Raw genomic sequence first — 18187 nt, forward strand, 5'->3', positions numbered from 1 at the left:
CTGAATTCCAAGCGGTCTGACGGTGCGCTTACTCCTGAGTAGACCGGGCGTCGGTCTACCTTCTTGCCCAAGTTTGGACTGCATTTCAGCTCCACCACATCCAGCTCGTGCCTTGCCTTGAAATCCTGCTTTTGGAAATTTACTCCAGAGAACTCATCTGTGCTACTTTGCTCCTTTTCCCCACTCAATACTCAAGCCGAGTTTGAGTGTGTTTCGGTTTCTGGACTTTGGACCTTAATATTGGACATAAGACTTTCACTTATTGGACTAATTTTGATCTTTCCTGAAAGGTCAATTGCTTGTTCAACTTTTCTGCTTATTTTCTTTTGGAACTTCATTTGCTTCAATAAAGATATTATATTGTTATTGGCCTCTGTGTTGGTTTTCAGTGCTCTCGCTGCCTAGGGGTGTAACACTTACTGGCTCAACTACAACATTGGCGTTTTGGGATTTGGTGAAGCAACTGAACTCTTGGGCAGAGAAGGAGGCCTTCACTCGACAGCAGGCATGGGAACACTCCAGGCCTCCCTCCAGGTATTTTGGACTTCAACTCCTATGGGCTGTTAGGAATTGTGGGAATTGAAGTCCAAAGCACCTGAAGTTTGCCCATGCCTGCTCTGCAGTGTAGTTCGGAGGTGTACCCTGGCACAGAAATGCAAGGGAGAGGCAGGAGCAAGGAGCAGTGCCCGCCGCCGAGGGACTCCCTCACCCCGTTCGTGCATGATCCAGACAGAGCAGGAGCGGGCTCAGTCTGCCACAGGAGCCATCCAGAGCAACGGAGGATGCGAGAGGGAGTCCCTCGCGGAGGGATGCCGCCGAATGAATCTGAGGGGCTCTGGAGCCGGTTCAGAGTGAGCGAGGAGAAGGAGGAGAAGAGGAGGAGGCTGCTCGCCAAAGCAAGTCAGGCGAGGCGGGACAGGGGCGGAGCTAGGCAGGTCCCACTCTCTCCAAAAGTGTCCCATCCCAAGGAAATCCAAAGGTGGGAGGGAAGGTAGAAAGGGGAGGGAGGAGGAGACACAAGCAAGTGCAACAGACACACACAAAGTCTCCTTGCGGAGATCCTCCATTCGTTCCTGGCGGAAGAAGAGTTCAAGCAGTCTCTGCAGTAGCAAGGGAAGGATTTTGCCTGTTGTTATTTTCCCTCCTCGATCTCCAAAAGTCTCCAAAGGGAGAGGAGACGGAGACACACACACACACACACACTCTTGCCTGGGAGATTGGGAGGGAGATCTCCCACGATCCCTCCACTCCTTCGTGGGGGGAGGAGGGTTCAGAGGAGGATGGCTGCAAGCAGAGGTTTCGTGAGCGACCCTGGGAGGAGAAGGCGGGAGCGCCTCAACCCGGGCAATTGCCTGACTTGGCTCGCCACCCCCCCTGGATCACTCCAGGGAATCACTGATTTAAACAATTGAAGACAGAAGAGACTCAGAATTCTCAACACGCCTTTTCTTCAGGATAAACTAGATTAATTCTGACTTAGTTTTTCAGAAACACCATGTGTCTTTGGAGGTTGAATACGCACATCTGTAATAGATTTTCTATTATTTATATGTTATAGATAGGAAAAGAAAGCCTCACATAACCAGTATGCATGAATTGATAGAAAACAATGTATCAGTTATGCTTTATTAGGTATTTCTTAAAAGAAAACCCATTCCCACATACATAGAATTACATGGCACACAGGGCTGTTACTCATTATCAAACCCACTTCTCATCAAACTTCTCAATTAAATGTCTTTTTAATCCTGATTATACATGACAGGAAATATTTGCAATAATAAAAATACATGAATGGATGAAAAATCCAGAAATATCTTTCCTTTAGCTCTCAAAATATTATCAGTTATGCTTAATGAGATATTTCATCAAAGAAAATCAATCAGGCTTTTTAATTCAGTGTTTCTATGACAAGGATTCATGCCCCCTCTGATGTAAAACAAGGGATGCTGCCTTTAACTCATTTTTATCTTGTGGGTTGACAATTTAAAAAGAAGGCTTGTATTTCAACTGCAGATCTTTCCACACTCTGGTTTGTTTCCACTGTGTGATTTCCTTGATGACAACTAAAGCCGTGGTTGTGACTGAAGTTCTCTCCACACACTGTGCATTTAAATGGGCTTTACTTCTGTGTGAGTTGCCTGATGACGAATAAGGCTTCTCTTTTCACTGAAGCTCTTTTCACACTGCATGCATTTAAATGGCTTCTCTCCTGTGTGAGTTGCCTGATGACTAATAAGGTGGTGCTTTAGACTAAAGCTTTTTTCACACAGCAAGAATTTGAATGGATTTACTCCTGTGTGAGTTACCTGATGACTAATAAGGTGGTGCTTGTGACTGAAGCACTTTTCACACTGCAAGCATTTGAATGGCTTTACTCCTGTGTGAGTTGACTGATGACTAATAAGGTTTCCCTTTTGACTGAAGCTCTTTTCACACACTGAGCATTTAAATGGCTTCTCTCGTGTGTGAGTTGCATGATGACGAATAAGGTTTCCCTTATGACTAAAGCTCTTTTCACACACTGAGCATTTGAATGGCTTTACTCCTGTGTGAGTTGACTGATGACTAATAAGGTGGTGCTTGTGACTGAAGCACTTTTCACACTGCAAGCATTTGAATGGCTTTACTCCTGTGTGAGTTGACTGATGACTAATAAGGTGTCCCTTTTGACTGAAGCTCTTTTCACACACTGAGCATTTAAATGGCTTCTCTCGTGTGTGAGTTGCATGATGACGAATAAGGTTTCCCTTATTACTAAAGCTCTTTTCACACTGCAAGCATTTAAATGGTTTTACTCCTGTGTGAGTTGCCTGATGACAAATAAGGATGTGTTTTTGACTGAAGCTCTTTTCACACTGCAGGCATTTAAATGGCTTCATTCCTGTGTGAGTTACCTGATGACTAATAAAGTTTCTCTTTTCACTAAAGCTCTTTCCACATTCTGAGCACTTGAATGGCTTTATTCCTGTATGAATTGCTACTTGGTGACCAACAAGGCCTCCCTTATGACTGAAGCTCTTTCCGCACTGCGAGCATTTAAATGTCTTTACTCTTGTGTGAATTGCCTGATGGCAAACAAGGTATGATTTGTGACTGAAGCTCTTTCCACATTCTTGGCATTTAAACAGTTTTTCTCCTGCGTGAGTTGACTCATGACAAACAAGGTCTGATTTCTGACTGAAGCTCTTTCCACACTCTCGGCATTTAAACAGTCTCTCTCCTGTGTGAGTTTTTTGATGGCAAACGAGGTCTGATTTCTGACTGAAGCTCTTTCCACACTCTGGGCATCTGAATGGTGTCTCTCTTGTGTGAGTTCTGTGATGATAAACAAGGCCAAACTTGCTATAGAAACGTTTTCCACATTCCAAACATTCAAATGGTGTATCCGCTATTTACATGGTTTGAGAAGAAGCGAAGTGTGACCATGTGTAGAAAAGAAAAGCTTATATTAGATTAAAGTTAAAAAGTATACAAATAACAAAATGCATTCAGTTGAGATAGTCCTTTCCTACAATCCTTTACAACACTAGCTGTTAAGAGATCTGCCTGATGCCACAAAGGTAATAATAATAATAATAATAATAATAATAATAATAATAATAATAATAATAATAAAACTTTATATCTAGACCACCCTTTCTCCCCAGAGGGACTCAGGGTGGTTAACATACATATAAGCGGCAAACATTCAATGCCACAATTTCATCGCTAATATCAAAAATATAAAATGAAAATAACATACATTATAATAAAAATTCCACATTAGAAAAAACAATAAATTTGAACATAACAGTCAGTAAAAACATTATTGCACAGAGTGAGCGCATACCTGGACGTATTTAAATGACCAAGTTGCTTAAAATGTTCAGTCTTTGATCTAGTTTCACGTAGACCATAGCTGCTATAGGGTGGCAGTTATGTTAAGGTAGGTGAACTTATGGCATCAGGCAGCAGAACAAATACCAGCATTCAGGTTAGAAGCCAGAATGAAGTTGCCATTTTAAAAAGGACTGAATGAAGACACACAAAACTGGAGATTGACATTCTGTTTCTGTTTTGGCACTCGTTATATTATTGATTAAATGTTATTTCTCCCATTTTAACCCCTAGGTCTTTTTTTAAACCACCCAGCTACTGCTCAATTAGTAGAGGAACAAGGCAAGATCTGTTTTATATCGTCAGCCTCAAAAGTGTGGACTGGTATTTATTGTATTAATTTTTATGTATGGAAAAACAATATATATGCAAGTCAGAGTGTGTATGAATGAACTAGAAAGGCTCCGGAAATAACTTGAGAGACTTGGCTCAAACCCTTCATGGACTAACTTAAAATACTGGCTAGATTTAAAATAAAAGTCCACTCATCTTGGACCAAAGATCAAAATATGTGTATATATAGTGGGAGAAAGTGGGTGTATGCATGCTAATTCACTTCTGTTCAATGTCTGGAGCTTTCAACCCCGGCCTCTCCTGGGGGCTGTACACAGCAGAAACGGGAGTGAACCTGACTAACTGTCTGATTTCTCACTGCAGAGGTGAAGGGGCCAAACTGAGGCCATCCTACTTTGGACATAAGCATGGGATATTGCACCTCACTGGAAAAGATAATAATGTTCTGCAAAGTGGAAAGAAGGAGGGAAAGAGAAAGGTTGAATTACAGTGGTTTGAGCCACCCAAGGAAACTTGTTTATGCAACAGACTGCTTTGGTAACCTTGATTGACGGCCTACAGAGGGACAAAGACAGATGTGGAGGATGTGTCCCTATTGATTCCAATGAGCATTTCAGCAGGTCTTAATACCAGCAACAATGGTATCCTTCCTCTGTAGATGGGAATTGGAGACATTTTACAGTGGCCCCTTTCCTTCCGGTAGAGGCAAACCCAGAAAGTGCTGATTCCTGTTCGATCCCTTGCCCATTGACTGTGGGATCCCCCCGGGCATCTGTCTTGTCCCCTCTGTAATTAACAGATACAGGATAGCTCATCCAGAGTTTTGGGGTGTGGTGCCTCTATATGCAGATGACACCAAGCTCTACTCCTCCTTTCCAACTAAACCAATGTCTCTCACCCGTAATGGGCTGGAGGGGGCAAACTGGAACTTAATCCAGAACAGATAGAGGTGCTACAGGTCGGTCAGAAGGCAGATAAGGGAACAGGGATTCAGCCTGTGATGGATGGGGTTACATTACCACTGAAGACACGGTTCCGCAGTTTGGGGGATACTCCTTGGACTGGAAATGGAATTTGAAGTCCCAGGTTTCATGCATGGCCAGGAGTGCCTTGTACATTGCACATTTTTGCACCTACTGCAGCTGTTCCTTGAGAGGCTAAACCTGCCCATAGTGTTACATGTCTGTTCTCTCCCATCTGGAATATTAGAATACACTCTATCTGGGGCAGCCTTTGAAGATTTTTAAAACCTTTGGCTGTCCAAAGAATTGCAGTCAGACTGTTAACTAGGGCTGGTTACAGAGAGCAAACAAGTCATTATTGGGCTTTATATTGGAATACATTTGTACCAAGTTCAGAAATTCCAGTTGTTTCAAAATACGGCAGCCTCTTTGGTTGCAAGAACATCCAGGAGTGAACATATTACACATATCCTAAAGTTGCTCCACTGGCTACCAATTCGATTCCAGGCAAAGTACAAAGTGTTGGTTTTGACCTTTACAGTCCTATATGATTTGGGTCCAGGTTATCTACAGGTATGCCTTCTCCCATACAATCAGCCCCAAACATTTAGGTCCTCTGGGGGGTGTCTGCTCCAGACTGCCAGAACCCGACTGTCAACCGCCATCCAGAGGGCCTGTTCATCAGCAACCCCAAGACTGTGGAATTACCTGCCATTAGAGTTCCAACAGCTAGATCAGCTGTTTGAATTTAAGACACAAGTGAAGACCTATCTCTTCCAGAAGGCCTTCCCAGTCAGTTCTAATGATGAATTTCAAACTTCAACTATACATTAAACATTTGTATTGTTTATATTAATATTTTAAAATATGTGTATTTTACGGAGTGCTTTTAAATGATGATTATGTGTTTTAACAATGCTATATGCCACCTCAAGCTGTGAGGAGAGGCGGGTAAGGAATAAAATTACTATTATTTGCTGCCACGGCTCCACTGGCTGCCCATCTGTTTCCACACAATTCAAATAGCTGGTTATGACCTATAAAGACCTAAATGTCTCAGGTTCAGCCTGTGTGATTGATTGTATCTCCTTATACAAACATACCTGGGCGCTACAATCCCCAAGAGAAGCCCTTCTCTTACTCTCACCACCATGACAAGCATGGTTGGTGGATGGAAAATAACCACTGCCTAGAATTCATCTAATGTGGCAACTCCACCCAAGTGCCAATTGTCTTCTTGGGCTGGCCCCTATATGGATATGGAATGAGCTTGTTTTCTATGGCTTCAGAGGAAGAGATCTGAAATACTGGATAATGTTGAGAACTTGTAAATTGATTTTGTTAATTACAAGCATAATGGAGCCTTACCCAGAGATGACACAATCCCTAAATTCTCCTCCATGACTTGCTGGTGCAAGGCTTTTTGTCTTGGATCCAAGAGGGCCCACTCCTCCGCTGAGAAATCCACAGACACATCTTCAAAAGTCACCTGAAGACAAAAAAATGTTATTTGTGAGGAGAAAATGCCAACTAAGTAAGAAAAAAACAGGCCATTTGTGATTTATATTTTTGAATCAGTCATTCATAGAAATCATCTTGGATTGAAGGAATGTAGAAGACAGACGTTTATTTAGAGACAGGGCAATAGTCAAGGGACAAGGAGACTCGTCTTCCCCTCCCCTCCAGGGATCCTGCTGCCTACCTGATCTGGTCCCACAGAATCACTTCTTAGAAGAGAATCATGAAAAGTTGTGCTACTATCAATTCCCCATGTTTCACTGCCTGTAAAAGAGAGGAAAGACATCAGGGAGGGTGAGATCAGTCCCTTTTCCAGGCTGCCCCACAGTTCCTTCCCTCAGAAGCCTGCCACTATCTCCTTGCCCCGTGACCTTTTTTAAAACTCCCTCTTTGGATTTGGGTCCCAGGTCTTTAATGTGGACTATTTTGTTTGATGGCGGTATTGTGAAGTAATCCCAGGAAATGTAGGGACCACAGAACCACTGGCAATTATCTTCGAGAGTTCTTGGAGAACGGGAGAAGTCCCAGCAGATTGGAGGAGGGCGAATGTGGTCCCTATCTTCAAGAAGGGAAAAAAGAACGACCCAAACAATTACCGTCCGGTCAGCCTCACATCAATACCAGGCAAAATTCTGGAAAAGATCATTAAGGAAGTGGTCTGCGAACACTTAGAAACAAATGCGGTCATTGCTAATAGTCAACACGGATTTACCAAAAACAAGTCATGCCAGACTAATCTGATCTCTTTTTTCGATAGAGTTACGAGTTGGGTCGATACAGGGAATGCTGTGGATGTAGCGTACCTGGATTTCAGTAAGGCCTTCGACAAAGTCCCCCACGACCTTCTGGCAAACAAACTAGTAAAATGTGGGCTAGAAAAAACTACGGTTAGGTGGATCTGTAATTGGCTAAGCGAACGAACCCAAAGGGTGCTCACCAATGCGTCGTCTTCATCATGGAAAGAAGTGACAAGTGGAGTGCCGCAGGGCTCCGTCCTGGGCCCGGTTCTGTTCAACATCTTTATTAACGACTTAGACGAAGGGTTAGAAGGCACGATCATCAAGTTTGCAGACGACACAAAACTGGGAGGGATAGCTAACACTCCAGAAGACAGGAGCAGAATTCAAAACGATCTTGACAGACTAGAGAGATGGGCCAAAACTAACAAAATGAAGTTCAACAGGGACAAATGCAAGATGCTTCACTTCGGCAGAAAAAATGGAAATCAAAGATACAGAATGGGGGACGCCTGGCTTGACAGCAGTGTGTGCGAAAAAGACCTTGGAGTCCTCGTGGACAACAAGTTAAACATGAGCCAACAATGTGATGCGGCTGCTAAAAAAGCCAATGGGATTCTGGCCTGCATCAATAGGGGAATAGCGTCTAGATCCAGGGAAGTTATGCTCCCCCTCTATTCTGCCTTGGTCAGACCACACCTGGAATACTGTGTCCAATTTTGGGCACCACAGTTGAAGGGAGATGTTGACAAGCTGGAAAGCGTCCAGAGGAGGGCGACTAAAATGATTAAGGGTCTGGAGAACAAGCCCTATGAGGAGCGGCTTAAAGAGCTGGGCATGTTTAGCCTGCAGAAGAGAAGGCTGAGAGGAGACATGATAGCCATGTACAAATATGTGAAGGGAAGTCATAGGGAGGAGGGAGCAAGCTTGTTTTCTGCTGCCCTGCAGACTAGGACACGGAACAATGGCTTCAAACTACAGGAAAGGAGATTCCACCTGAACATCAGGAAGAACTTCCTCACTGTGAGAGCTGTTCGACAGTGGAACTCTCTCCCCGGGGCCGTGGTGGAGGCTCCTTCCTTGGAGGCTTTTAAGCAGAGGCTGGATGGCCATCTGTCGGGGGTGCTTTGAATGCGATTTCCTGCTTCTTAGCAGGGGGTTGGACTAGATGGCCCATGTGGTCTCTTCCAACTCTACTATTCTATGATTCTATGATTCTATGAGTTAGCGGTATTAGTTTCTGTATTTGTGCCAATTTAGCCAAGAGCATATTCACCACCATAAACATTCAGAGAAGCAAAGGAATCAAGTAACTTTGAAAGTGGCACAAATAAGTATTGTAGGGAAATGTCTCCTGTCAGCAGCATTCTTAAGCTCCCAGGCTCCCCAGTTTTTTCCAATTCACACAGCTCAGACATTTCAGGTCTACTCAAGAGGTGAGGAAGCAAGAAGGACCACCACCATCCCTTACCAACTGTCAAATATGCTCCATTTCCAGTCTGGGCAACGCACATGGTGTCTGAAGGAGACTCCTCCACCTGACTAGTCTCATCTGCAGAAGAGTCCTGCACCTGAACAAGCAGCACAGATCACAAAGAAAAAGTAAGATTAGAAATTTGGGAGGGCTCTCTTTCTGCAACCTGTTCCAGACTGTTTGGATTATGGTTGGGACCCAAGACCGGTTTTCTTCATTCTTGTCCTTCCTTGATTTTGGTGGGGGAATTCTGCCTTCCTTTGGGCACTGCACTCTGCTTCAGGACTCAATCTGAAGAGAATGGGCTACTGTTGAGATGAAAGAACTACTTTACGTAATCCTGGGGTTGTTATTTGGGGATACCCTAGAGGGGTTCTTGGGCTGAGTAACCTAAGTCTGTATATCTGTGCTTTCAGGTCCCTGTTGAGCTATCTCTACCTCTGAATAACATACAGTTTCTTAGGGAAAGAATATTCAGAAATGGCTCTGAAATCCAGATGTTTCCTCTGAAATACACACCACTGGAATTCTCAATACATTCCTTTTACTCTTAAAAGTTTGCCATCCTATAACTTCAGGTCATCAACCCTGGTTACAACCACCCTGGGGAATGGAGGTGACTGCCCCCTCTTCACCATGGGAGCCCTTGGGGGATGCAAAGGGGGCAGTTGTGGCACTCCACGTCTCTTTTCCAGGGCTGAGCTAAAGCTCAAAAGTGACATGCACAAGAAGTGGAAAAGGGGAGAAATCACCAAAGAAGAATTCAAACGTATAGCCAACACCTGTAGGGAAAAGGTTCGCAAGGCTAAAGCGCAAAATGAGCTCAGGCTTGCCAGGGACATAAAAAACAACAAAAAAGGCTTTTTGCTTACGTTGGTAGAAAAAGGAAGAAAAAGGAGGCGATAAGGCCACTGCAAGGAGAAGATGGGGTGATGGCAACAGGGGACAGGGAAAAGGCAGAACTACTTAATGCCTTCTTTGCCTCAGTCTTCTCACAAAAAGAAAGCCATCTTCAACCCCAGCAACATGGAATGGACGAAGGATTGGGGGAAATCCAACCCCAAATAGGGAAACAAGTTGTCCAGGAACACCTGGCCACTCTAAACGAATTCAAGTCCCCAGGGCCAGATCAGCTACATCCAAGAGTACTGAAGGAACTAGCGGAAGTTATTTCAGAACCACTGGCAATTATCTTCGAGAGTTCTTGGAGAACAGGAGAAGTCCCAGCAGATTGGAGGGCGGCGAATGTGGTCCCTATCTTCAAGAAGGGAAAAAAGAACGACCCAAACAATTACCGTCTGGTCAGCCTCACATCAATACCAGGCAAAATTCTGGAAAAGATCATTAAGGAAGTGGTCTGCGAACACTTAGAAACAAATGCGGTCATTGCTAATAGTCAACATGGATTTACCAAAAACAAGTCATGCCAGACTAATCTGATCTCTTTTTTCGATAGAGTTACGAGTTGGGTCGATACAGGGAATGCTGTGGATGTAGCGTACCTGGATTTCAGTAAGGCCTTCGACAAAGTCCCCCACGACCTTCTGGCAAACAAACTAGTAAAATGTGGGCTAGACAAAACTACGGTTAGGTGGATCTGTAATTGGCTAAGCGAACGAACCCAAAGGGTGCTCACAATGCGTCGTCTTCATCATGGAAAGAAGTGACAAGTGGAGTGCCGCAGGGCTCCGTCCTGGGCCCGGTTCTGTTCAACATCTTTATTAACGACTTAGATGGCCCATGTGGTCTCTTCCAACTCTACTATTCTATGATTCTAGGGCGAACACACCTGGGTCCTAATGATTCTCTGAACTCATTCCACCTTAAAGTTAGCTTTCCAAAATTGAATCCTTCAAAACAATTGTTCTTGGTTCCTTGAAACAAAAAGAGGAACCTCTCTCTCTCTCTGTCTCTTACCTGGGGCTTCTCCCTCTTCCTCTCCTCTTCCTGACTCAGGAGGAATCCTTCAGCCAAAGCCACGGCCTGGGAACTGGTCTCTGCCCCACATTCCCTCACCCAGAGCTCCATCTCCACAGGAAGGATGGCCAGGAACTGATCCAGGATCACCAGGTCCAGCATCTCCGCCTTGGAATGTCGCTCAGGCTTCAGCCACAGGCGGCAGAGAGAGTGGAGGCGGCTGCACACCTTCCGGGGCCCCAAGGCCTCCTCATAGCGGAAATGCCGGAAGTGCTGGCACCGAAGGTCTGAATGGAAGTGATTGCTCTCCTGGTCTTTCCCCCAAAGGTCCTTCCAGAATGTTCTATTGTTCTCTGCCTCAACAGCAGAAGGAAATACTTTTAACTGGGCGGCAGCTGGCTCTTGCCCTTCCATCTTGGTTCTGTGGTTCTAGGCTGCCTCCAAAATGGATGAAGATGTGTCCACCTCTTCCCTCAAATGACTTTCAGAGTGTGAGGCCTGGGAGAACTGGTGGAACCTGCAAAGAAAATGAGAAGAATGAGCTCACATAAATATCCTTGAGCAAGGACAATGTTTTGTCATGCATGTTGAATTGCTGACTGTCTTCTGGATGTGGAGGGAATAGATTCAGGAGGGATCCTCTCCTTCCCAAAGACCTAAACCATCACTCGGGCCTTGTCCATTACTTGGTCCGTTTCCAGGCAGGTCCTCGTGGGGGGGGGGGGGGGGGGCTGAAGCCTGTTAGGAATTGTGGGAGTTGAAGTCCAAAACACCTGGAGGGAAGGCCAAAGTGTTCCCATGCCTGGGCTAGCCTGTCTCCACTGTCTTCCTCATAATCAACCAAATGTATCCTGCTAATTTTCCCTTCACTGGAGGTCCTCTATTTTGAAGCAGATGGAAGCCTCAAGAGGACCTAGCAACTGTACCCTCAAACTAAACCCTTCAATTAATGCATTGAATGATACTTTGGGGTATACTGTATTAATATTGTATAAGGTCGGAATCAAATGTATTGTGAAGGCACCTGTTCCCCAGGGATGGTAACCCAAAGAGAGACTAAAGAGGAAAATGAAACAAGAAAAGGAACAATAAGTGATGTTTATAAATTATTGCTAGAAGATAAACAGAAACAAGATCACCTTAGAAAATTATTGGGAAAAATTGAATAAACAAGAATGGAAAAGAATATGGAATTTTGTATTTTTCAAAAATAAGTCTATAAGAATTAAGGAAAATTATTATAAAGGAATATGGAGGTGGCATTTAACCCATTAGATTAAATCAGATAGACAAGAAATACTCTAACCAATGTTGGAGAGGCTGCCAGGAAGTAGGTTCATACATTCCTATGTGTTGGAACACTGTTTCCATCCTAAATACCTTGGTGTCACCTTAGACCGAACACTAACATATAGGAAACACTGCATGAACACCAAGCACAAAGTAGCTGCACGCAACAACATCCTGCGGAAACTGACTGGCAGCGCATGGGGTGCAGACCCACAAGTAATAAGAACATCAGCCCTGGCCTTGTCTTTCTCAACTGCTGAGTACGCGTGTCCTGTTTGGTACAAGTCTGCCCATGCAAAGCAGGTGGACATAGCACTGAACGAAACATGCAGAATCATCACAGGATGCCTTAAACCTACACCTGTTGATAAACTCTACAAGTTAACTGGCATTGCCCCTCCTGACGTGCGACGGCAAGTTGGTGCTAACTGCGAGAGAAAAAAGGTTGAACATTGTGAAAGCCACCCACTGCATGACTATCAGCCTCCTCCCACCAGACTCAAATCAAGGAAGGGCTTCATGAGAACCACCACTCCTCTTGATGTTCCTCCAGCAACAGCAAGGGTGTCTCTCTGGGCAGCTAAACCTGGCAATTCTAACTGGATGGCCCCCCAAGAGGGTCTTCCTCCTGGGGCAAACCAAGAATGGGCAACTTGGAAGTCCCTGAACAGACTCAGAAGCGGAGTGGGCAGATCTAAAGACAACTTGGCAAGGTGGCACTACCTGGAGGAATCCTCCACCTTGTGTGACTGTGGAGCAGAACAAACAACTCTGCATATGTATGCTTGCCCACAATGCCCTGACTCATGTACGGAGGAGGAGTTGTTTAAAGCTACGGACAATGCGGTTGCTGTTGCCCGCTTTTGGTCCAAAACTATTTAGTTGCTTGTGATTTCCTTCCCCCCGCCCCCATCATTTTGAAATGTATTTATTGTACAATGCTTTTGACACGAAATAAATGAATGTGTTGGTCATGTAAATTTATTTTTAAAAAATTGGAAGACAATATTTAAAGAAATAAGGCAATAATAAAAATAAAATAAAAATACACCAGATCAATGATTTTATAAGCTATATTAAGACATCAATAATTTTTGTCTTGTTTAAATTTAATGTACCATAATTTTAAAAAAGGAGGACTTAGCAACTGTATCCCAAACTTTATCAACCTTCAAGCCTCCACTGGTAATTTGTTTGTATGTGATTCTGATTGCTTACTGTATTGTATATGTATGTTTTTTGTATACAGCTTTCCCTTTATTCTGTTTCTTGAGGTTGTGAGAAGGGCTGCAGACCACGTGATCAGATCTGAGACTGCTCAGAGCTCAGACTCCATTTAGGAGAACAGACTCCAATAGACTCTCAGACTGAAAAGATGCCATGTAGACTACGGACTGTTAAGACCCCCTTGATGGATTGTCACCTTGCCGTGGTGAGGGGGCTTGCGTGTTCTGATGAACCTGCGGGCACAACCACTGGAGTCGCACACTCCCAGGAGTGGCCGCAGGGGAGGTTCCAGACCAAGCACAATCCGAAGACCCAAAGACCTCAACGGCGGAGCAGGTGGAGGATAACATGATACATGTTACAACGGCTGTGAAGGCAGAAGAAGGCTGCAACAGACTGAGAAGCCACTCTCATTGTGTTAACCACACCACTGCTGGGACCTCATTCTGTGAAGACTGTGTGTTGACCGGCCGTGCACCAATCTCCATACATCACGCATAGGCATCTTCCAAGAAAAATTAAAACAAACCAAAAAAGTCCCATGGCGATTAGCAAGTGGCGACAGGGGCAGGACTGTGAAATCTGGAAGCCCCTAGTCACAGACTGGCACATGGGTGGTGGATATGGACTCAGTCGTTCTACCTCAAGGATCGAGGCAGTTGAGTAGTCCGGCAGCTGTATCCATGACTGAGCAGCCCTTTTTAGGATCCGCTCTGCTCGCCCCACACGGGGAAGGGGCTAGAAAAGGTGCCCTAAACATAGTCTGCCTCTCCTACCCTGACTGGACTGCCGCGTCCAGAGGGGTCACCACTCTGCAGCCAAAAAAGAGAAATGAACTTTGGAACATGGAATGTATGGACACTGTTGGATAACACTGACAGCAAACGCCCCGAACACAGGACTGCTATAATTGCAAGGGAGCTGGGATGCTTTAAGATCGACATAGCAGCTCTTCAGGAGACCCGGAGAGCAGGAGAGGGACAGCTGAAGGTAGAAAAAGGAGGCTACACCTTCTTCTGGAAGAGACTGCCTGAAGAAAAGCGAAGAATACACGGAGTTGGCTTTGCTATCAGAAATGACCTGGTGAAGCACCTGACTTAAGCACCTACTGGCATTAATGAACGACTCTCAATCCTCCAAATTAACCTTGCCAAAAACCAACAGGCAACCATCATATGTGCCTATGGACCAACACTAGATGCTGACGAAGACATCAAGGAAAATTTTTACTGTCAGCTGGACATCATCCTATCGGAGATACCTAAGAAGGACAAAATCACCCTCCTGGGGGACTTTAATGCAAGAGTCGGACGGGACTCCGACCTGTGGCCAGGGGTCATAGGAAAAGACGGGGTCGGAAACAGCAACTCGAATGGCATCTTGCTTCTCACCAAATGTGGAGAGCACAACCTTGTCATCACCAACACACTCTTCCACCAGAAAAACAAGCTCAAGACATTATGGAAGCACCCCCGGTCAAAGCATTGGCACCTCTTGGACTATGTAATTACACGTGCCAGAGACCGCCGTGATGTGCTTCTCACAAGAGCCATGACAGGTGCTGATGACTGCTGGACAGACCACAGGTTAATCCGATCTACGATGGCTATCAAGATTATCCCCAAACGCAGACTCCAAGGAAGAAAACAAGGCGTAAAATGAACACCCAAGCCCTTCAGGAGCCCTCCAAACGAGCCCTTCACCAAACAACACTCAAGGATCATCTACCCACAGAACACCCCAAAAATGTTGAGGAACACTGGAACAAACTGAATACCTCCATCATCACAGCCTGTGAAAAAACCATTGGATACCAAACTAAGAAACATCAAGACTAGTTTAACGATAATGACAAAGAGCTCCAACAGCTAATTGATAACAAAAGGAAAGCCTTCCAAACATGGCAGAGACACACCAACTGTGCTGCCAAGAAAAAGATTTATGCCAGTGCAAAAGCTGAGGTCCAAAGAAGGACCAGAGAACTCAAGAACATCTGGTGGACAAAGAAGGCTGAAGAAATCCAACACCTTGCAGATACCCATGATGCTCAGGGATTTTTCAAAGCCACAAAGATAATTTACGGACCAAGAAACCATGGCATACACCCCCTACGCTCATCAGATGGAACCAAAATTCTGAAGGACAAAACATCAATTGCACTACGTTGGAAAGAGCACTACCAGAACCTGCTGAATCGCAGCTCCAATGTGGCCGAAGAGACCCTCTCACAAATCCTGCAACAACAAACCAGGGATGAGCTTGCAGCACTGCCTAGTTTGGAAGAAGTTAGCAATGCCATCAGCCAACAAAAAAACAACAAAGCCAGCGGACCTGATGGGATTCCTGCTGAAATCTTCAAAGAGGGTGGATCTGACCTGAAACAACTACTCCACCAGCTCATTGAAAAGGTGTGGGTGTTTGAAGAGAAAATCCCAGCAGACTTCAAGGATGCCACCATCATCTCCACTAGGGGTGCATCCAGACAGCCCTTTAAACCGAGAACATTCGCGTTTGAAAATCCCCCTCCCCCAAAACCCTGATTGAAAGCCCTGATCTCAATCACACAAAAGGACAGGTTGTTTCCAAAAAGTATCAAATAACACAAGAGGCCGCAGTTGGCAATGGCAAAGGAATGAGATTTACTTGGGAATCGGACTCAGGAATCAAAATGGAACCCAGTTTGGGGAAACTTACCTTACAAATCAGTGTCAGCTCCAGTGAGAGAGAACACACTGAAAACTACCCCCAAATGGTCTCCCTGTCCACTGAAACCCCGCGGGATTCCCACAAGAGTGTCCCAATTCTGCTGGAGAGATTGCGCCGCCTCACGAGGCGGGGCCCAGGGTGTCTCTCGGGCCCAAGTAAGAGGCCTCAGGGCTGCCAAAGGCCTCGCCTGCACAACAGCGGGGAAGGTCCCGAGGGAGGAAGGGAGGGGCCGAGCAGGGGCTTCTCTCCCGAGTCTCCCCTCCAGGCAGAACGCAGACCCTGCCGGACAAAGGCCTGGCGGCATCCCGGGTGGGTGGTGCGTGGAGGGATCCAGAGAGAGAGGCAGGAGAGGCCATGGCTCTGGCTGAGGGGCGGAGGAAGGGGCCGGGAAAGCAGTCTCTCCCTCGGGGCCAGGCCTGGGCACACTCACCGGCTGCGGGGCGAGAGGCTCCGGCCCTGAGGAGGGCGAGGCTGAGGGAGTCGGAGCCCCCAACACACCCACCGAGGGAGGGCCAGGCCTGGCCAAGATGGCGCCCGAGCCCAGGCTCCTCTCCTCCAAAAGGGACCTCGGGAGGAAGTGCGTCACGGCCTCCTCCCCTCTGAGCATTTCCTGCCTCTCTAGGAAGGGAGAGCCTCTCGCTCTACTTCCGCCCGGTCTCAAGGAGGGGGCTGCAGGGAAGGCGCCCCAAAAACTACGTTAATACAGTAGAGTCTCACTTATCCAACATTCGCTTATCCAACGTTCTGGATTATCCAACTCATTTTTGTAGTCAATATTTTCAATACATCGTGATATTTTGGTGGTAAATTCGTAAATACAGTAATTACTATGTAGCATTACTGCCTATTGAACTACTTTTTCTGCCAAATTTGTTGTCTAACATGATGTTTTGGTGCTTCATTTGTAAAATCATAACCTAATTTGATGTTTAATAGGCTTTTCCTTAATGCCTCCTTATTATCCAACATATTCACTTATCCAACATTCTGCCGGCCCGTTTATATTGGATAAGTGAGACTCTACTGTATTTATATTTTTAGGTGTTCTTCATTGTATGAGTTTTAATGTTAGCTGCTTTAAGTTTCTCTTTAGAGGGAAGATGTGAGATATAAATAGTATTACTACTACTACTACTACTAGGTAAAGGTTTCCCCTGACATTAAGTTCAGTCATGTCTGACTCTGGGGGTTGGTGCTCATCTCCATTTCTAAGCCAAAGAGCCGGCGTTGTCCGTAGACACCTCCAAGGTCATGTGGCCACTGGCATGACTGCATGGAGCGCCGTTACCTTCCCACCGGAGCGGTAACTATTGATCTACTCACATTGGCATGTTTTTGAACTGCTAGATTGGCAGAAGCTGGAGCAACAGCGGGCGCTCACTTTGCTCCTGGGATTTGAACCTGGGACCTTTCGGTCTGCAAGTTCAGCAGCTCAGCGCTTTAACACACTTCGCCACCGCGGCTCCTCCTCCTCCTCCTACTACTACTACTAATAATAACAATAATAATAATTACTCCTCCTATCTGAGAAATATGGTCACAGGCTTTGAGCAATTTGGTGAAATTTAGCCACGTGTTTATAGCCAAAGCATTCATTGAGTTAAATCCTCATAGAATTGGAAGCGACCTCTTGGCCATCTAGTCCAAACCCCTGCCTTGCAGGAAAAGCACAAAGCATCCCTGGCAAATGGCCATCCAGCCTCTGTATATAAGCCTCCAAAAAAAGAACTTCCACCATACTCCGAGGCAGAGAGTTCCACTGTTGAACAGCTGATAGGGTCAGGAAGTTCTTCCTAAAGTCCAAGTGAAATCTCCTTTCCTGCTATTTTAACCAATTACTCTGAGCCCTAGTTTCCACTGTGACACTGAGTCCTTGGATACTTCCTCATTCCAAATGCTGGTGGGCGATTTTTATGGTGTCATAAATTAAATTATCCTCCCCGCATAAGCGGTACCTAAATTCCTAGTTGATAGATGCAACTATCTTTCGGTTGCTTAGGTCAACAACGAGCAGGGCTACTTTTTAATAGTCGGGTGCTCACTCCGACACGGGCTGGCTTTGAACTCATGACCTCTTGGTCATAATGATTTATTGCAACTGGCTACTAACCAGCTGCACCACAGCCTCACCCGTACTATAGAATCTTTCATGGTATTGATGGCGGGTGGAATGTAAGGTAATG

General features: G+C 45.4%; 1 protein-coding gene across 3 annotated transcripts; it reads right to left on the reverse strand.

The window, feature by feature from the left end:
• Positions 1 to 1612: 1612 nt before the first annotated feature.
• On the reverse strand, positions 1613 to 16608 carry LOC134297001 (oocyte zinc finger protein XlCOF6-like). 3 transcript variants are annotated; one of them, XM_062973304.1, is made up of 6 exons: positions 16435 to 16607; positions 10782 to 11298; positions 8862 to 8961; positions 6838 to 6917; positions 6504 to 6624; positions 1613 to 3391 (listed from the first exon to the last, which is right to left on the reverse strand). In XM_062973304.1, the coding sequence occupies exons 2-6, from the start codon at positions 11193 to 11195 to the stop codon at positions 2112 to 2114; spliced, it is 1995 nt and encodes a 664-aa protein (XP_062829374.1). In that variant the 5' UTR covers positions 11196 to 11298; positions 16435 to 16607; the 3' UTR covers positions 1613 to 2111. The 3 variants fall into 3 exon arrangements, with proteins under 3 accessions (XP_062829374.1, XP_062829375.1, XP_062829376.1); XM_062973305.1 differs by lacking the exon at positions 16435 to 16607 and adding an exon at positions 15993 to 16325; XM_062973306.1 differs by lacking the exons at positions 1613 to 3391; positions 6838 to 6917 and having other exon boundaries at positions 6532 to 6624; positions 16435 to 16608.
• Positions 16609 to 18187: the final 1579 nt, after the last annotated feature.

Source organism: Anolis carolinensis, chromosome 2, assembly GCF_035594765.1.
Source record: "Anolis carolinensis isolate JA03-04 chromosome 2, rAnoCar3.1.pri, whole genome shotgun sequence".
Lineage (NCBI taxonomy): Eukaryota > Metazoa > Chordata > Lepidosauria > Squamata > Dactyloidae > Anolis > Anolis carolinensis.